General features: G+C 40.1%; 2 protein-coding genes across 7 annotated transcripts in view; both read right to left on the reverse strand.

Moving 5' to 3' along the window:
• The window catches only part of TIMM44 (translocase of inner mitochondrial membrane 44), a 57,442-nt gene that overhangs the window by 26,135 nt on the left and 9,982 nt on the right, over positions 1–21,325 (reverse strand). The window lies entirely within an intron of this gene.
• The window catches only part of HNRNPM (heterogeneous nuclear ribonucleoprotein M), a 115,363-nt gene continuing 94,093 nt past the window's right edge, over positions 56–21,325 (reverse strand). The window contains exons 1-13 of one of the 6 annotated variants that reach the window (XM_075524577.1): positions 14,078–14,216; positions 13,875–13,992; positions 11,198–11,395; positions 10,651–10,804; positions 9,509–9,558; positions 9,133–9,193; positions 6,987–7,088; positions 6,352–6,396; positions 5,874–5,948; positions 5,296–5,394; positions 1,728–2,509; positions 1,372–1,423; positions 56–489 (exon numbers count right to left, since the gene is read on the reverse strand). In XM_075524577.1, the coding sequence (XP_075380692.1) occupies positions 326–489; positions 1,372–1,423; positions 1,728–2,509; positions 5,296–5,394; positions 5,874–5,948; positions 6,352–6,396; positions 6,987–7,088; positions 9,133–9,193; positions 9,509–9,558; positions 10,651–10,804; positions 11,198–11,395; positions 13,875–13,976 (1,884 nt within the window). In that variant the 5' untranslated portion in view covers positions 13,977–13,992; positions 14,078–14,216 and the 3' untranslated portion in view covers positions 56–325. Of the gene's footprint in view, positions 490–1,371; positions 1,424–1,727; positions 2,510–5,295; positions 5,395–5,873; positions 5,949–6,351; positions 6,397–6,986; positions 7,089–9,132; positions 9,194–9,508; positions 9,559–10,650; positions 10,805–11,197; positions 11,396–13,874; positions 13,993–14,077; positions 14,217–21,325 lie in introns of those variants that run through there. The other 5 variants (XM_075524579.1, XM_075524581.1, XM_075524576.1 and 2 more) reach the window with 5 other exon arrangements.

Raw genomic sequence — 21,325 nt, forward strand, 5'->3', positions numbered from 1 at the left:
GTTTACAGGTATTTTTGCAAGCATAGGATGTGCTGCCAGTAACGGATGCTGTGACTGAAATCTTTAACTTGCATTTATTATCAAAGTCATACTGTTTACATCTGTAATGTCAACAAGATGCCACAACTACAAAAAAAGATTGTGCACATTGCAGTTTCAATGCAAAAAACAGTAAAATGGAAATCCATTTGTTAAAAAAGTAATTAAAATTACTCCAGAAAGCAACTGAATTGTTTTAACACCTTTACATCCAGTCAAATTAAAATGGTTAACAAGAAAAAATACAAATTCAAAAATCTGGTATCAGTGTTAAAAAGGCAACTACTTAAGCATTTCTATCAATTCGCACATCAATCTCCCTCCCACGAAGCTGTATCCCATTCATCATACGGCAGGCTCGCTCAGCTACTTCTGGGGACTCAAATCTAACCACACCACATCCTTTAGACTTCCCATTCTCCATCTTGATATCAGCATACAGCACATGACCTTAAAAAGAAAAGAAAGGGTCTTGTTTAACCTAGCAGGTACCACATAACTCTCTATCAAATCAGTTCTCTGCCCTAAGCCACAGCAAGTATACCTTTAGAAGCTGCCATTCCTTTGCAACTCAAAGCTGCAGGACAACTTTACCAAGTCATTGCTTTAAAGAAGAGTTCTCGGTTTAAGAGATGAATTAATTCAAACTGGTTCTCTCAATCCTCCCTCAAGCAGCAGCAGCAGATGAATGGAGCAAAGCACAAGCTATCAAGCCCTGTCCAACTTGTCAACATGCACTTCGCATCATAACTGATGAGCCTGGGACTTGGTTTTGCCATCAGACAAGCAGCACAAGATATTGGGGAGCAAGGTCTGGGCACAGCAACCGCTGCCGTGACCGTGAAGAAATTCCCTGAAGCTGAAGAGCACACCTCAACATTCTGAATTCAGAATTTTTTCAATTATTTTAAGGACAGTTTTCCCAGACAACTGTGTTCATTCAGATAGAAAGAATCTGTGCAGATGCTTTTCAGCAGTTCTCAGGACTTCCATCTCTCTATTCCTATCTCCTTCTGCAACTACAAAGAGGCTATCCACATGATAACCCCAGCCCCCGAGATGGAGAAGGGAAGAAATGCTTAGAAAAAAGCATGTGTTAACTGGATATCAACTGGCCAAGCATGTATTTCTTTTCAACACTGCAGAACTCTTGCTGGTATAGCAGGGATGGTAAACATCCTCACAACGCTTGTCAACGTTAAGCTCTAGTATTTCAGTAAGTCTCAGTGACCTTTTAGTTAAGATAGTGGTGTCAGGGATGTAGAGAGCCAGGAGTTACTGTTTAATTCATATTCAGTTCTCAGATTAATTACCAGTGATAATGTAACTTACCACATTCATTAAATTTATCTTTCAGCATTTTCCATGTAAAATCAAAAGGCAGCTGTGAAAAGAGAAGAACAGACCATTACTGAGGATCTGCTGAACAACTTGCAAGCACTGCCAACTCTTCAAAACATGTTTTCCATCCTGGGACAGCCATTGTTCAGCATCTTCACGCACAGATGCGGAGAGCTCTTCTCCCGTTAAGGAAATGGCTTCGACTCACAAAAGCCTACCTAACCCCACCTTTGCAGCATCCAATATTAGATATTCTGACTGAAGTCAACCGAGCACAGATGAGATCAACATGTCAGTACCAATTAACTTCAGGAGGAGGAAGGAGAGGCAGGAAGAAGGCTACTCACATTTCTCACAAATATCTGACAGGCTTTTCTGGCCACCCCAGCTGCAGGTCCTCCAGTTCCTCCAAGGGAGCCTGCAAAATTGCCTGCAAAGTTTCCACGTTCCATGTCCATTGTTCTTTCAAAATTGCTTCCCATTGCAAGTCCCATTCGATCTATGCCTGCTCCCATGCCCTGTCCCATAGCAGGACCCATTCTTTCCATATTAGTGGCTCCAATGCGCTCCAAGCCCATTCTCTCCATGCTAGCAGCACCCATACGATCTATTCCTATTCTTTCCATAGGAGTGGCACCTATGCGATCCAAACCAGCTGGCATTCTCTCTATCACCTGACCCATTCCAGTTCCCATTCCAGCAGGGACCATACGCTCCATACCTATACCCATCCTATCCATGCCAGAACCCATACGTTCTACGCCTGATCCCATTCTGTCCATAGTGGTGCCAACGCGGTCAATGGCAGCGCCCATTCTCTCGATACCAAAGCCTATTCCAGAACCCATTCTTTCTATGCCAGAACCCATTCTCTCAATAGCCGGGCCCATCCTCTCAATGTTAGGAGCAATGTGATCTATGCCCAGAGGGGCCATTCGGTCAATTCCTGAACCCATTCGCTCCACGTTGGAGCTCATGCGATCCAAAACAAGACCCATCCTGTCTATTTCTGATCCTACTCTCTCCATCCCATGCCCCATCCCGGAAGGTATTCTTTCTATTCCCGAGCCCATACGATCAATGCCAGGTGCCATCCTCTCAATCCCAGGAATGCTGGCATTTCCACCACCTGGAACACAACACACAGATTATCAGTAATCATACAGGGACAAAAAAAACCCAATGCATGCTTACACTACTGAAACACTTTAAGCTTTATCATCATTCAGAAATGTGACAGCACACTGTGTGCTCTTGCTGCTGCAGAATACGAAGCAAAGTTTCATTTCAGATGGTAAGAAGAGTACTGTTGTTGATTACGCAGACCATCACGACTACAACGCATGATTTAGGGGAGCAGTCATCTCAGACCACGTACTATAGTTGGGATGGGGAAAAGTTTATGCCTTCGCTAAGGAGCTTAACTTCTGTACGCACAAAGAAAGCCTTCCAAAAAAAACCAAAGGAGAAAATTTTGAAGGCATATACAAGTCTAGGAGAAGATCAGGTGGCAAAAGTAGTATTTTAAATATCATCTTACCCGCTAGCTGTCCTGTGCGGTACAGTGGGGATTACCCAGCAAGAGTAGTAATTTAGTAACTATTAGTTCAAATACAGATTGCTTGGAAGAGGAATGAAATCACATCATCCTTTCCATGCAACTCAAAGATTTCTTTTGCCAAGCCAGGGAGAGACTTTTACAAGAAAAGCCTGCCCAAACCTAAGAGCCCTCTTATCACCAGAACTCCAAGAAAAAGCAAATTCCACACAAGAACCACAGCAGAATGACTATTACAAAGTCACAAAGCACACTTGGCCTTTTCACGTGGAAAGAGATACAAAAAGGTTGCCTGTGCCACAAAACACAAACAAGACTAGGATTTCTATAGCTGCTACATCAGATCCCTTGACTGAGTTCTCCTGCTACAGACTCTGCTACAGAGCCTTCAAGCTCCTGCAGTAAAAGGATCACTCCCCTATAGTTTAGGCCGCTTTGCTGTCGTATGAAGGACCTTAGCTTATCTATCAAATCAAGTTTAGCACTGCAGCACTGTGAAAAAACAAAGTCATGTTGAGTTTGATTCCCATTTGAGGGGAAAAAGCCTTGAAGAAAGTGTGTACTTAAATTATCTACATATATTTAATGAAGAGAACCAAGAGATGTAACCCTAAGATGAGCCTATGCTCAAGAAAACTGAAGCAACCACACATTTATGAACAGCACTCATCCTGCTTCGCTATTTCAAGCTTCAGTAGTACCTTAAATAACACAGAATGGTTTTGGGTTACGTGACACTTGTACTTGTGCAAGCAAGTTGGCTTTTTTTTCTTTAATGAAGAAACAACAGTAATAAACATTTAGTATTACTTCAGCTGAAAGCCAGCAGCGTTGTGCATTTGTTTTTAGAGTCTCCCAGAAAAGGGCTAATCCTGTGCAGGCAGACAGAGCCAACTCCTGGTTATTAGATGTCGTGATTCAGTCATTAAGCAAATAAAATTAATTCTGTAAACTGGGAAGGGGGGAGGTCTGCCTACTTTGAGATATTTGGGTTCAGCTTTGTTTCAGAAACTGCAGTTCTGAGTACTTCATTACTGAAATAGTCCAATATTTCCAGACGGTCATTGGGCAACTTGCTAGGAAGGTAAATGTTATACAAGGCAGCGGGAAGGAGCAGGACTTTGTTTTCACTGAAAAAAAATTTATTATCTTACCAATAGCATTTCAAAAATGGACAACTGCCAGCAAAGCTGACAGTCTAAAAATATTTTTCTTCTAGTCTTCCAGTAATCTTTTTTCAGAAGTGTTTTAATGCATAATATTGCTTATCAATTTAAAGATTATCTCACTCAAAACTATTTTTTTATTGCATTATGATATATATATATCTATATATAGATATAAAAAAGCAGTGAGTTACCATAACTGAATTGCTGCTTTAAGTGCTTTCAGCTTTTTGAAGGTTGTATTTGCTTTGCAACCTTAACTTTAAGGTAAGGATATTTTTGTCTTTTTTTTTTTAATGACTTATAAAACAAGATCACCTTTCCTTGCATAAAAGATCCAATTTTATAGAGTCATCTGAGTTGTATCAGCAGTGTACTGCATTTCACTTTCTTTAAAAATTAATTTAAAGTTATATCAAAGTAACAGAGCACAGCAGTAACAGAGCAATCTCAGGAACTGGCTGAATCAAGCTGTACACACATGGAACAGATGCTCATAGAAGACATTAAAAATGTTCAAGTTCTGGATCTTTCCACAAAGCACAATTAATACCTTTTGCCATCTCAAAGCTACTACAGACAGAACAGTACTGCGCTATCCTTGCTCAGTTCAAGTAATATTTTACACCAAGTTATTTGCTATATTGATAGTCTTCCTTTTCACACTGGGGTTCAAAACAAAAGACAAACAGAAGAGCACTAATTTTAGTGCTGCGCGAGTTGCACAGCAAGGCGTTCTCTTCAGTCATCTGATGTGTGAGTCTATACCAGATTCCTAAAGTGTCTGGGAGGAAGGGAAGGAAATTAAGGTTTCGCCATATTTTTCCTCCCTACTGTCTAGGCCATAGACTACGTTTTAGTGACAGGATTGGGTCATGCATCATTCAGAACCTTCCTCTTTGCCACGCACGTATATGGAAGTTTAGCATGAAGTTTCAAGACATGAGGCAGCGTATTAAGACTGTCAGAAGGTTTCCTGTCAGATCTGAAATTCCGTTACGCAGCCCCACAGATCACTACTAGTGTATCCATCTGCCTTCTGTACAGCTCTTAGGAGTCTGATCAAAACCAAACTATTACAGCAAGTACACAGAAAATACAGCCTGTTTTGTTATAACAAAACACACGACTTTTACGTACAGTTCAGGTATGAAAAGCAGGTAGTAAAAGTACTCCGCTTAGTGTACTTACCTATTCCTCTCTCCAAGGTCTCTCCAAAACTACGAGACATTCCCATTTCATTTCTTCCAAATTCTCTTTCAAATCCTCCACCCATGGCACGATCCATCTCTGAAAAGATTAAGTTTGATATCTTCTTCAGGGTGTCTAAATGACTCCTGAGAGAACATTTTAATATAGGCATAATTTTTAAAGACTAACAGCAAGGCAAGTTTTTTATTAAGTTCTCCTGATCCTTTTATCATGTCTTCTTGAGACCAAAAAAAAACCAAGAAAAAGCAGGACTCATCTCAATACGGACAAACACATTTGAGGCAGCCACTTTGCTCTGGAGAAGTCTTTCCAGTGAATATAGATAGAGCACATTTTATCTCTTTCTGAACTAGTCCTTCAAGACAACCTCAACGGATCACTTGCTTTCTGCAGCTCAGGGGCCACGAGTGACTTGTGGACACCGTGTCAGCTGTAAGCTTTAAGTTTTTCCAATAAAAGCCGAGAAGAGGAAAATGACCAGTCTAGAGAGTCTCTCCGGTGTTACACGTTCACAGAACACGAGTCAGGAGTTGGATATACAAAAGACTAATGCCTACCACTCATTCTGCCCATGTTCATTCCAGCTGGGAAGCGACCAATGTTTTCCATGGCACCAAAAGGACCTTCCATTCCTAAAAGAAAATATTTTTCAGGGCTTCTTCAGCAATGCATTTCAACTTAACACTACACTTCACCCACATAAGCTGCTTTCACAGAACATTTCCACAGGCACGAAGACAACTCTGTATCACAGATGCACAAAACAAAGTTTGGTCGGAATTTGGTCACACCATGTCTCCTAAGTCAAGGGCAGTTTTAACAAGTCACATGACAAAAACATTGGTCATGTTTTATCTGAGGTATTAACCCTTCCCCATACACCTCTAGCATTTTTATTAATACTCAAAAAGCAACAAGTTATTACTAAATTGGTGACTATTTCCAAGAACACAAACGCCTGCTAGACATATACGGCTACGTTTACATGACTTTCAGAAAGCCCAAGCTATATACATGTCAAAAAACACAGCTTACCTCCCATTTTATTCATTCCAAAGCCCATGCCTTCCATTCCCATTCCTCAAAATAAAAGAGAAAGCTTTATATAGCAGATGTAATTCTACAAGAGTTCAGCCATTAGACTGGCTGTAGAAATAGAGACCATACAACATGTCCACTGTTTGGACTGAAGAGCTTACATCTGATAACTCTGAGTAGATTGCAACATTCCTTCTCAGAAAATAAAGCAGCAAAGGGGAAAAACCCATAGGCATTTATAAATTGAAAGCTGAATGTGTGCTACTTTTTAGGTGGCTCTTTAAAACTTGTGCTGTTTAAACATACCCTAAACAAAGATTTGCAAGCCCACTAATAAGTGTTAAAAGTGACAGATGGTTTTTAAAGTTTAATGTATATTTGCAGTGTCTGCTGCTCATGCTCAAGAGTCAGAAAATGAGAGCTGTGCCTTGACCACAGTGGAAAAAAAAAAATGGAGCAGTTGGTTAAATTCAAGTTTCCATTATCAAGCTCATTACTTAGCTCAACAAAAACTCATTTGGCTTTAACACTCCTAATACACTTCAACTTTTTGTGTAGGCAAAACAAAGCTATCTACCTTCTACACAGCTTAAAGCTCTCATGAAACAAAAGCATAGGAGTAATCTTCTTACCTCCAGGTCCCATGTTGCCCATTCCCATGCCTTTGTTTAAATGATTTGCATCAATAGGTTGACCTCCAGGTCCTAATCCCATGCCAATACCACCAAGACCATCTGAAGAAAATATTCAGATATCAAAAAAGCCTTCTTTCCATAGTTTGACAAAACAGCAAGTTTTATTCTTAAGTAATTGACTTCCATTCTCCAAAAAGCTTGCTGTGTTCCCACTTCGGGGCATGTACTTAAAGCATGAAAGTGTATAGTATATCCAGAATAGATGTGTCTTGAAATATACTAAAAACTATCTCAAATATTTTTTTCTCATAATCCATTTTCCATCTTACTGCTGAGAAAACTTGCTTGTTTGGTTGGTTTTAAGCTGACTCCTGAAAAATAACTGGCTAGAACACTGCTTATTTTGTGCAACTCCTCAATCTAAGGAGAATAGAGTGGGCAATTTAGTATAAAGATCTTCTAACCTTTGCACAATATTACCCTTGATTGACAAATGGCTTATTTCCACCTTTGCCAAGGTTCTTCCTTGTAGGTAAGAATTTAACCACAAAGTTCAACCTATCATTATGATAGCCACCTATAGAATTCAGAGCACACAGCCAGCCTCTTCTCTGAGCAAACAAAGTATATCATTCCCAGGCATAATTTTGCATCTTCCTGTACCCAAATTAATTAAGGATTCCCCAGTCCAAAGAAAGAAGAAAAAGCCCTCATATTTTCCTTATAGTTAACCAGGCGGAAAGAGTTCTCTGCTTGCACTTGCATCAAACAACAGCTTAATGGCATTCTTTGCCTATGAGAAGAGGACTTCCTCATTTACATCTCAGCATAATAAACACAGGAAGTGTCGAATCTTGTTTTAAAACAACACAAGATACCCCTTCCCCACCCCAATAAAGGCCAAGAAACAGGCTTCCATCGGTATTTGTTGAGTTTTATACAAAGATAATTACATTGGAACCCAATGACTTTCTCTTGAAAGAGGTATACCATTGTAGAAAGTCAAGGCAGCAATAAAAACCGTGAATGACACTGCTGCTGAATAAGGCTTTGACAGATACACAGAAAACTGAACTAATTAAGGGATATATTGATTGATGATGATCACTAAAATTGTGCAAGTCAGCAGCACACAACAGGCTTCGTTTCCACGCCTAAGAAAACAGCAACCGGCTGAATTAACAGAATTACGTTAACAGCCACACTTTACACTTTTGCTGTATTTAAACAAATTAAGCCTGTGTTCTCCCACCTCTAGCTCTTCCCTTCCAATGCAGACTCTTCCTGTTCAATACTTTCAGTATCTTATCACAGCATGGTTGAGGTTGGAAGGGACCTCTGGAGGTCATCTGCTCCAACCCCACTGGCTCAAGCAGGGTCACCTAGAGGTGGTTACCCAGGACCATGTCCACAGAGCTTCTGAATATCCCCAAGGATGGAGACTCCACAGGCTCTCTGGGCAACCTGTTGTTCCACTACTCAGTCCCCCTCACAGTAATGTTTCCTTATATTCAGATGGAGTCTCCTGTGTTTCAGTTTATGCTTACTGCCTCTTGCCCTGTCACTGGGCACCGCTGAAAAGAGCCTGGCTCCCTCTTCTTTATACCCTCCCTTCAGATATCTATATACATTGGTAAGATCCCCTTTAGAAACATGAAGACCTGGAAGACTCCCAGGTCCTCAGTTCAGCCCTTTCAACTGAAGGAAAAACATTAGATACCCAGAATACCACCACGTAAAAGGAGGCACACTTTTCCCTACTGACTGATTAATTATGTTTCCATTAAATCCCACTGTTACCAGTAGTTTTACAAGGCATTAGGGTCTTTGAATTGCAATTGAGAGATTTGGAAGCCTTGAGAACATGAGTGGGATACTTTTTTAAGATAAGCTTCTAGCTATGAGCTGAAAGTAGTATCCAAAAAAAAAAAAAAAAAAAAAAAAAAGACAAGACAAGACTAAGCAGCTCTTCTTTACTATTTCCCCCTTTGATATTATTCAGACCATTTGGATCCCAGCTTTCCAAAGTCTGAACCAGAGTCTTACTGGGGCTGGGAGCGGGTCCCAGTTGCTGAACAGCAAAATAAAAAAATAAAAAAAAAAAAACGACATTAACATGTTCAGTCATGCAGGAGACACTTACGAGGAAGTTGCTGGGGTCGCTCTGGAGGAAAGAAGTCTCCTTTGGGAAAGGCTCGTTCGTCCTAAACACAATTCCATACATTAAAGTTTGCAAGAAAAGTTAAGAAATTTTTTCTTGCCCCCCCCCCCCTTTTTTTTTTTTTAATTAAAACACAGAAACTTAAAGCTGAAGCAATCTTCACTGTATTTATGATTGTCTTTTAGCAAAATAATCAGAATTAACCTTCCTTCATGGCATGAGTTGATATCACTAGGAATAAGGTAAGTCACACATTCCCCCCGCCCCATATTTTGACCCAACCTTGAAACGACACATCATCCAAAGTCAGGAGCACAATTACCAGTTCAAAAAGCAGTAAGAATTTGAACGTACTTACCATTTTTACATGCATCGGTCTGTCAAACAGCAGCTGCCCATTAAACATCGCTATTGTTTCATTAAGGATCATTGTTCAAGTGCTAGAACCACACAAAGTCTTAAAGCTCTAAGTGCTATCTGATGCAGAGTACAAAAACCCAGTCAGAAAACCACACCTCTCCAGGTCGCTTCTTAAGCTATCATTCACAGATTATCAAAAATCCTTCTTCCTTCTCCAAAACTAAAAAGCTTTGAAATCCAAATAACTGAATATTCAAAGAATGGCTTTTTAAAATTAAAACACGAGTTAAAAATACTCTTCTGGTTAAGATTAAGTTCATTAAGAGATCGCTCAAAATGTGACTCCAAACCAGCCTACGTGTTCAAATGTTTCATCAGTAACTTTAGCCATTTAACACAGGGGAAAACATGCAAAAGTTCTCAACATTTCCAAATCAACAAATAGCCAAATTTTGAAGTATGCCACGCTAGTGAATCACGTGAAACTTGTCTAAATCTTGCTCCCGCAAGGCTTAACTTATTAAAGTGCACATGCAGAACGGAATTAACATTCACATAGAAAGAGAAACTTCGTGAGGAGAAAGAGGGAAATAGTCTCCTCCTTTCCATACCACGGCCACAAGCTGAGAGATCAGGCAGACAGTAGTACCTGTACTTTGTTGTCGTTTGGTTTGTTTTTTGCAGATTGCTAAGTAGCAAACCATCACTTGCGCAGCATAAGGATACAGGGAACAGAGGAACACACTAGGTCAAGCCATCTTACACTGCAAATGGATTTGTCATATTCCTTCTTTACCTCCATTGCAGGAATTTAAGACAAATATTTTCTCAGAAATTGCATTTTAATACTAACTACAGCCTAGAGACAGAAATTTACTATTTGGGCTAGAAACACATATATCCATGTGGGAAAAAGAATCCACTTTGTCAACGATTCTGAGCAAAGAGCAACAATTCTTTCAGGATGGACTTTTTTTTCCCTCTTTTTCAGTTTTCCTTACGTTTTCCATCCACTGCAATGGCTTGACTTTCTGTGACATGGCAATATCCTCACTTTTAATACTACCATTTATATTTTCATCCTGCTTTGTTTACTAAGTTATTTGCCTACTATTTACCATCATCACTCTTCAAGGATACATATAGCCTGAACAGCCTCTATAGCCTGCTCAAAAGTGACAGTGCCGATCCCACGACTTTTGCCGTCTTTATCTTCTAGTATGTCTGCCCGAACCACAACGCCGGCCATGCTGAATACTTCTTTCAGTTTCTTCCAACCAACCTTGTAATCCAACTGGAAGACAAGTCATATTGGAAGTATGAGAAAGATCTCCATCAAAACACAGCTTTAGTGTTCTTATGTTTCCTTTCCTGATATCAGCAGTCTTAAGAAACAGAGAGTCTTCACAGAGATAGGATAAAATTTAAATAGCATGAAGAATGCTACAGAGCTTAATGCAACATTCTTGGCTTTGTTCAAAAATACAAATTAACAGACACCGTAACATACAGGATACATCTTAATTTACAACTTCACTAGCACAGAGAATCAACAAGACTGGCCACAGTATAAGTTATTACTCAGTTTTACTGGCACAGAGCTGAAAGTCTAAGGCTTTTCTTCTAAGTCATTAGATTTAACTCAGTTAAGACCCAGATATTCTGTCATGGATTACACAGCACTTACATTTGCAACAAAGACAGTGCTTCCAAGTCTCCCTGCCTGTAAGGCATGAATGATCTCGTTGGGTATGTTAGGATTGTTGAGTATACTAGGCGGGATATTGATCATGCCGGGGCCGCCTGGGCCTGGACCAATACCCATTCCACCAGCTGCTGCCATGACCTTCTGCATTGCTCTCCTGGCATGCTCACCATCAGGATCCTGCAAAAACAGAAACAACATACTCTGTTCCCTCTGTACTCCACTAAATGCATGGGGATTTAGTGGCACGACTAAAACAGTCAAAAGAAGGGGTTTCCCTTTATACAGGGCTATCTGCTCCCTATAGATCTCCAGCCAACTACTTCACATATCATTGCCATCCACTAATTTAGGTTTTTTTAAACCAATATGCCAGCACCCTTCAAGTTAAAGTTATTCCTACTCACGCATTTCCCCCAATTCTGAAAGTGTTTATCTATTATTGAATACCAACAATAAACCTCACAGTTACATCTGTTCCGAAGACTGATAAACCCAGAATGGCATTGGAGAGGGTTTGGAAGACAAATGCCAACTAACTCTTAGCATCTTCAAAACAATGCAACAATTCATTTACCTTGCACTTGCACTTCTTTACAAGACAAGATACAGTGTGTAAAATTTCAAGAAGATTGATTTGGGCAATGCTTTTCCCCCCACACACACTGGCTTTCTAACCCAAAAAAAACTTTTAATGTATCCCCCTATTACTACATAATCTCACAATTTTAGGACATGCTAGAGAACATGAAGCATAGGATGAAGAATTCAAGGAAGGAAATAAGATTAATTATTGTCACTTCACTTTATACTGAAAGTGAATGTAAGCACCTTCACAATACAAGGTGAACTTATGTTACTTAGGTTGGAAACGGCACACTGTATTCAGCGAGCAAAATGCACCAGCACTGCAAGACTGCTGAAGAAAGTGAAATGTCAAATAGAATTAATTAGTCGGAAATACAGATGCTTTAAAAATAAAAGCTATTTGAGTTAATTTGAATCTTGATCTGAATTTTAAGACTAAAAAATAGCATATTTTGAGAACAGGAGAAAGGATAGCTTTCACATGATTATTTCAGCTACAGAAAATCATAGCAGTCTGAGGTGGAGAACACATTAAAGTGAATACAAGTCACTTCTCAATTCAAGTTTCCTATTTCACTGTTAAAATAAGGTATTGCTTAAAACCAGATTAGCTCCAATAGAAAGCCAAGAGTGGTTGTCATACAAACTCAAGTCTTCTGATCAGGCAAAGAGCTTTATCTATTCTGCCATAAAGGTTTATTATGTCACTTAAAGGCCTTCATGCTCCTCAGCAGTGAGACAGTCAACGAGGAGAGGTACGTACCAGACAGCTGGCAAACTGCTGCTAATGGTCATCCACAATAACTTAATTCATTCCACGCTGTCAGACTGGGGTAAGTATTGCTAAAGTCCCTAATACTGGTAAAATGCTTCTTCACCGCTCTCAAGTATCATTTCTGTTCTCTCTGTGTCATACAGACAGAAATATTCAAGTATGACAACAGTTTCATGAAGAGTTGGGCAAATTACAACCACCTCTTCTCAAGGACTGATACCAAAGGGCAACCTGACTTCCAGCACTAATGGTATATCATTAACAGGAAAACTGACCCAGACATGGCCCACTCTCAATAGCTTTTTCTTCCAAGGTCCCCTTACAGAAGCCAGTGCCTGACGACTTCCAGGTGCAACTATGTTTTTCTAACCTTCCATTTCACCTCTTCCTTGAAAGGGTAGCCAGAGGTCAGTAGTGCCAGAAGATGGCTTGCACCCAGAAGCAGGCTGCTGTCCCCAGAATTCATTACTCTACTTACAAAATCTGCCAGATCTGAGAAGTGCTGTCACTTGCTGTCCCCATCCTCCTTCCCAAGCGCTCCTCAGACTACAGCAAGAAATGGGTTGCTAAGGGCAGACTTTCTGCACATGTTCTCTATCTTACACTCAGGCAGATGTCTTTCACCCCCCACCATTAAGTGAGCAGGGCATGATGGAACATGAAGCCTGCTTAGCCAAGAACACGGCTCACATAGCACTGATTCTTGGCCTTAGGGTAACACTGAGGTCAGTCCCTTTTTATTTTTGTTTAATTGAACCTTCAATGCAGCTACATGTTCCAAACTGCTGGAATAAAACTTTCATCTTGTCAATGGTTAGGAATTAACTCATGGTATAGTTGAGCATGTCATACTGGTTGACAATAGCAAAGCCATTAAAATAGAAAGAAATCTTTGAAGTATTTCAGAAATCAGTTTATTCTACAGGTTTGTAGAACACATTCATTATGATGCAGAATTAAAAGGGAAGGCAGTCAAGAACAAACAATACTTATGCAGGTTTCTTCTTCAAATCACTAAACAAGAAAGTATACCTGCAGTTAAAGCCAAAGTCTCGCTTTGTCCGAGTTCTGCATTGCTACCATCAGCACCTACTCTTTAAATCAAGTGTAGTCTTGATAGTCATGTTCAAACTGAAGTTCAGCAGTACACGCTGATGGTAAAAAAAGGTTGACTGTCTTTTTTTTTTTTAAAGCCTATTTGATGAGTCCTGCCTTCCATCAATTATTCTTATCTGCAAATGAGTCAGCCATAAATCTTGACTAAGAACTACCCCTTCACCTTCAAATTCAACATACTGAAAGAACAGATGCACGTCTTACTTCTTTCACTTTCAATGGTCTTCCACCAAGACTATGCTTGTTCAAAACCTCTGCAGCCTTTTTCATGCTTTCTTCCATCTTGAATTCAACAACACTGTGGGGATACAAGACATCTAAGAACATTGCTTATTTTTTAAGAGTTTCCTCATTTCTTGCTATAAATTCATAAGTGAACTTACGCGCATCCCTGATGAGATGATTTCACAGGCGAATAACAGGGAGGAGAGGGGGGAAGAAAGAAGAAATAAAGTAAGTAAAAGCACAAAACACACAACACACTTTTTTTTTTTTTAAATCAAATCACATTAGTTAGCCCTAATAGCGAAAACAAACGTAATCTTACCCAATAAAGCCTTCAATACTTGAATTCCATAAGATATAATTTCTTATGCGTTAACAGGATTAAACTGTCGTTTCTGAAGTTGTAACAAACAGAACTAAGTCCCGATTCTCCAAGAAAAATACCACACGCTTCATGTGACCTGTTCTTCTCTGTCATACAGCGAAACCCTTGCCATATTCTCTCACCCTAAATCCATATCCTTCAGTACAGTTAAGTGTGCTCCTACTATTTTTTTCCTTGTAAGATACTGTCGCTGGACTAAAGGACTTAAGTACCTATGAAGGCAATATACATTTACATTTAGGAATTGAATTCTGTTTACTGGCACAGGAGGTGTAGTTTACAGAACCTGCTTTTGCACACTGGCCTTACAAATTCAGCAAACCACTACAGTGACGTTTTCCAAAACACAAGTATTACTTTAATATTCCGTACCACTATACATACTGCTAGGGTCCATGGGTCATTCAAACAGCCAACGCCAACTGAACACAGTGGAAGACCACCCTAACACTGTTTACAAGGCCCCATCCCACCTCCTCCCCACCCCGAAAGAAGCTTTAAGCAATCCTGTGTTATAGCCACTAAGCATACACACTCTCTACCTTCCTGACTTCGTTTCGTTCCACGCCACCATACAGTTACATTTGTCATGTAGAAAATCCACAGAAGAAATCTCTCAAACACTTACCCTTGACTTTCCTTCAGCGTCCATTAAGAGCTCCACGTATGTTACCTCACCAACTACAAATCAGATTCCAGACGACACATATACCAAGGGAGAAAAGCCAAGAAAACAATGGGAATTTAGAACAATCAACAACCGTGTATGGAGCCTCTGCCTTATAAGAAAGCCCAGAAACACTCCATGTTCTCTAGACCACAAAACTGGACAATTACAGGTATGCAGTAAAGTCTTAAAACAATTAAACATGTTCTTGATTTTCCTCCACTTCAAGCGCCAGCTATTTCCACAATATCAGTTTCCTTGATCTTTAGTACCCACTCATTACTTGAGGCAATCCAAACCCATGGGAAAGTCTGCAAGAACAAGTTTCCTTCACTTTACATAGTATGCAATCTTGGCTCCATAGTCCAGAACTTGAACAGTTATTTGCTTCTCTCTGGATTTAAAGACAAACTTCCAAAAAGGGAGTCAGACTGAACCAAGAGACCAAGAGATCACTGACTGCCTACTATTTCTTTCAGCAGTTTTTTAGCCTTTTGTTAAGCCACAGTAAAGTCCATTTTTCAGCTTCAATAAGTGGTATTAAACAGTCTGCCATATTTGCTCTCAAGACAAAACCATCTACAACAGTAGGCAAAACACGCTGGAAAACTAGATTTGCACCTTTCCTCACAAGATTAGGATTGCCTTTTTATGACCACATAACCATATCATGTACCTCCAGAATACAACTACCAAAATGGCTGCTGCCTTTGAAGTGACTGGCATACAGAAGAATCAAAGAAAACATTTTTTATTTTTTCTTTCTGGTTTTAGAAGTCCTAGTTTTTAAGTTTAAGACAGGAAGACTCCAAATTGCATTATCTGAAAGGTGGAAAGCAGTCTTTGTGGGAAACCATGACCCAGTCTGAATACTGATATATACTTTGAGCAAGGAACTAGTCTCTCGCATTCAGGAGTCTACCTCTTAGCAAGGGACAGAGAGAGGAAGAGGTGTTCAGCCTGACCTCCCGCAGGACAAGTCATTTCTAGGACACCTAGTGTCATTATGCAAAGCGAACATCCTGAAAGGTCTCTCTCAAAGCTGGAAGAAAAGGAATGCTTAATGAAATCACTAATTTTTTAACTCCATTTAAAAAAATAATTTAGCAATATGAGCATTCCAGCCAAAGACAGAGTAAACTTGTTAGCTAGACAGAATAAGCAAACTCTGATCCATTCATGTTTTTATGAGGACAGTGTTTGAGACTGGTAGAGGCTAACAAGCAAGTCCCTTTGAAAGGGACAGGGCAGATCAGTGTTCGATTACTGTCCATAGCTTCATTATCTAAACAATACTTCTTGAAATAAAGCCTAACAAAATTAATTCCATCCTATAATCTGAACAGTATGAGCTCATGTAGTATACATGGAATTGTTTCCACAGTCTGTGTAGTGAAAGAGAGTGCACCATAAACAGCCCTCCTGGACTAGTCCTTGGTGGTACATGGCAGCCGTGCACTGAGTCCAAATACTCAGCATTACCAAGACATTCTGAAGCCATCCATCTCAACAGCAGCAGCCAGAGTCCAACCAAACTTGGATCAAGAATGCAAATGTGATTCAACAATTTATGTAGTAAGACAACAAATTCCCAGATTGCCTACAATACAAAACCACTCCATTTCACAGAGGCCAGAAGTCACAGGTTAGAAGTCTGTGACTTTGCTCCTAGTAACACTACTGAGCCCCTGAATTGAGGGCTCTCCTCTCCCAACCACTAATCGAATTCAGCTACAATTCTTACTTCAGATCCACACCAACACTTCCAAAGAAGTTTGCCAAGCTTGAACATAACGTATTAAATACGATTTAACATTTACTCTTTTAACGAATCTCTGACCTCTGAACCACAGATTTCCAGGAGTCTATCACAGCAGCAATTGTTTGTCACTTGGAAAATCTAGTATGTGCCAATTTTGCTCAGTGCTTCACATTCAAGCCTTATAGACACCTATATTAAAAACTGAATATACATCTTGAAGTAGCTGTCTTCCTTCAGAGGACATCTGAACTTCCTGAATAGCCAAATTAAAAAAGGCAGGGGGGAGGGGAACGACACAAGTAGTGTAATAGCTCAGTATCCAAGACATCAAGTCCAGAGTACAGAACAACTGCAATAAAAATGCATTTTTTCACTTGAAAGACATGTAAAACAATTCAACATGACACTTCTTCCAGAAGACTATTGTTTGAGGCTGGCAAAGGAAACTTTTCTTTAACAACCTATGCTGGGTTACATTTTATTTGGCTTTTTTCTACATCCCAAACTACAGTATATCAGAACATCAAGTATTAGAGAGAAAGCAGAATAGCAGACAAGTGTAGCCTACAACAGCGCATAGGCAATTAAGCCATGGAAAAGCACCAACAGCAGATATCCAGGTATTTGCCCGCTTCAGAGGGCAAAAGAAACACAAAGTGATCCAGACAGATTTTCTTTCTGTTAGAGAACAGTTGGCTTATCTCAGGAAACATATCCTATAGCCACAAGTGAAGAAATTTCATTCAAGCACAAGAGATTGTTACTTAAGGAACTCAAGTTTATTACTGGACCAGCCTCCAAAGGGAGATAAAACCTGCAGAAAATACTAGCTCTAAGTCAATGCAAGTATAATTAAGGAACGTGTTCCCCATGGTGTCTTTAAGACCTCACTTAGAACAGACCGATTCATTTATTTTTTAAACCTCACACTTGAGAAAGTTCAGAAACTCAGTGTCTCTTAAAACAAGAGATTAAAGCAGAAATCATTCAATAACTACAAATACAAACCAAAGGAATCTCCAGTGTTGCTTATCATTGCAGCCATCAGGTTTTTCCCCTCAAACTTTATCTCCACTTTCCAAAGTTTATCTGCATGGAAAATTAAGATGTTCAAGCCAGGCTGGTCTGTCAGCATTCAGATATTGCCCAATGACTGTTCAGGAAGCTCAGGTAAGTATGTCCATATGGTGACTTGAGGCATGGCTCAGATGGATTCACCTAGCCCTAAAGACATATCTGGGAAGTAACTAGGATAACAAGCTCAGACATAGATGTCAATTTTGAAGATTCTAAAGTTGGGCAATATGATTTTAAGAGTTAGTGACAAACCAAGAAGCTCCGAAAGGTGTGAAAGGTACAGAGAGGCAAGTCTCAGCAAGAAGAGAAGCACAGAAACTGAAAAAGGGGTAAACACTTTCTATCACAGCAATTTCTTTGGCCTAGAGGGTCAAAAGTAAATACTAAATAGAGAAGGAAGCCTCTCAAGACATTACCAAATGATGGGACGTCCCATCATCTTCTGAAGTAAAGAACTACAAGCAATGTGACTGATTCAAGAGGACCCTGCCATCAAAAGCCTAGTACTTTCAACATGAGGCAATTCAGAATTGGTCACAGCTCCTCCTTCACTTACAGTGTTTAAAGCTCATGACAGGCAACCCCTAAAAAGTTATGTGGGGGGCTTGGGCTGGGGAGAGAGAAGAGAAACACACTTTATATACATACAAAGCCTTAGTTAAAAGGGGAGAAAAAAAACATTCTTCCCAAAGTAGAGACAGAGAAGAGTTTGCAAGCTATTCTTCTACAGTAGGGGAAGGGAAATCTCACTTTGGCATGAGAGAACCCAGAAAAAAAACATGGGTAATTTTGGCTCTTTAAGAGCCCAGGCAGGAAAGAGGGAGTGAAAAAGCTCATTGCAGCCACTGATCAAGGACAGTGCCTCCTTAAAAAGACGGTTAAGGCCAATGAAAATAGAGCAACTCATTAGTGCATCTACTGAAAGTAAGGAGGAACAAGTCAGATGTGGAAAAGCACTTCCACACTGTTTATTCATCCTTCTCTCTTTGCCCACCTAAAACTTCAGTCTGCAAGCACGCTGCGCCAGAATCTTGGGCACTGAAATCCAGGGGAGTCTCCAGTAACAGCTGTCTTCAGGTACTGGAGTAACAGCCATTAGTACCAAAGTAACTAAAGTGCTCAACTAACACCTGGGATCATGTACAAAGCAAGAGGGCATGAGTTACATCTTTAGGAGGCCACAAAGGCTCCAAAAATTTCCAGAGGTGGAGCAAGAAAGAAGGCAGCATGTGAAGTTCAGCAGCCGCTCTTCTTCACAGAAAGTTTAAGCTGGGAAAGCTTTCTTGCTTCTTTCCCTCACATCTGTTCACACATCCAGGTTTTGATGTGAAGAGGTAAGCATGCCTGCTCCATGCTACAAGCTCTGCTTTATGTAAACGTGGGTACAACCATGCTAATACAAACAGCCTCTGGGGTGTCTTGGAATCTTTGAATGTGACACGAGCGTAGCCTTGACTGCAACTGCTCCTGGTTTTGCAACAGAGCAGAACATAATTATTGCCTCATTTTACAGCTAATTTTTCTCCTTGTATTGTATGCCATCTTGCTACGCTGGTCAGGAAAAAGGTTTAAAATACAAAATTCTGTATTTCCTAAAGGAACCAACAAATATCTCAAATTCAAATACAAGTTCTTTTTTATCATACGGCATCACCTCACTTATGTCAGCTGCCATGAAGCATTACCATTTTGCTCCCTAAGAGTGAGCCATTTGTTGGGGGACAGATTAAGACAGCTATTTAGCATTCAATCATGTTTACATTTAGACTCCACTTACATGCTGAAGAACTGCTGCCTCATTCTTCTCCTGAAGCCATTCACCAATTGCCAGTTATCAATGCTGATTACGTCAGTTTAGTAGAACCTTGTGTTTGTCAGCCAATACAAGGGAGTTTCAAACAAGAACATTTTTTTATTTCATTAATAACTATGTCATACTGCATACCTGTAATTGAGTTTCACCAACAAATACACTGAAATGACTGAACCAAGGCATTACTCTTGAGAGAGATGTCACCTTTAGAAGACTTCAGATGCACGCATCTGAAAAAACCAGGTTGCAGAAATATGAGCAGACCTCAAAGCTCATGTCTCCTAAACCATACTTACTGACGCAAAACAGCCGATTGAAGTGAACTCCTCCTACGTTCAGCAACCTGCTATGCCATTGCTGCTAACAGCTTAAGTCTTCACGACTGCCAAGCGATGGAGCAGTCATGAAACACCTACGTTTACCCTTTGTGTACAGATCTGTTTCACGTGCTCCCAAAACCTTGAACGTTTGGCCTGTAATTCTTACACTTACAAACCAAGAATTCTAACGTTTCGATTTTTCCACAGTCACATTCCTGGTTCTTGGAACTACTATGCCTTGTATCAAGAAGTACCGATTGAGCAAGTTCAAGCACAGCACAAGAGCACCAATTTGGTAGAAGTCAGTGACTAATTAGGATGAATCGCAACTACACAGCAAATCTAAACTGCTGTATTTTAACAAGCAGTCCCAAAAACCAAGAACAATGCTTCTCAATGTTTAGCATAACAAGCCCTGCAGACAGAATGAAGAGGTTTCAACGTTCCCCTAGGAGTATCTGCTGGAATGAGTAGCTGAACAGCAAGGCAGGAAACAATCTCACACCGGACTTTTCCATCCACGTGAACTGGAGAGAAACCACAAGACACTTGGAACGGAATTCAACATAGTACTTAAAATTAGACATCTACACATACAGACACTCCTATTAACCAACGTATCTTGTGTAGCAAAGTGAAAGCATAGTTTAAGGCAAGGGACCATTCATAATTAGGGCCTGTTAAAGCAGTCTTTAAGACTGTAATTCTTCATATTACAGAAAACCATTGCTGAATCTCAAGCATCAACATTTCACAGCCTCTAATTATGGAAGTTTCCCAGGGCTTATAGTCCTGAAGTTCGTTACGCAGACTCAGTTCCATTTTGCCTCCAAAGACAAACATTTTAAAACCCTTTGGAAATTTGTTTTCCCATTTGTTAGGCCACACCTTGTAAACACATTAACTATGATTCCTTACCTAGTTCAAACACAAGTGAACACTGATCACTATTTTGCGAGACATTTATGACTGATGCTATGTATTTTAGAAGTGACCCACAAGAGCAATGGTTGCATTAGTTACTCTTAACTTGTTTTGAGACATTTTAATGATGGAGAAGCCAAGTATTTTCTTGCCACTCCACTGCATTTCCAAGGTGACTTGAAAACTAGTAAGCCAGGTATCAGCTTAAAGAAACACGACGTTTAGACTTGTCACCACCTGAGAGTAGCCAGCTCAACTTCTTCATCTTCTTCAAGAGATGAAGAGATGCTACAGTCAACAAACTAAGGCAGCTCCCATTCACATGGGACAGTTAAATAGAAGTGGGGAAGGGGGAAACACCATGAACATGATTTCCAAAGCCCTAACTGTGTTGCAGCACATGCCAAAGCACAAACCTGATTTTTCTTTTTTGCAGGTCACCCTTAAATACATTTTAC

Source organism: Mycteria americana, chromosome 24, assembly GCF_035582795.1.
Source record: "Mycteria americana isolate JAX WOST 10 ecotype Jacksonville Zoo and Gardens chromosome 24, USCA_MyAme_1.0, whole genome shotgun sequence".
Classification (NCBI taxonomy): domain Eukaryota; kingdom Metazoa; phylum Chordata; class Aves; order Ciconiiformes; family Ciconiidae; genus Mycteria; species Mycteria americana.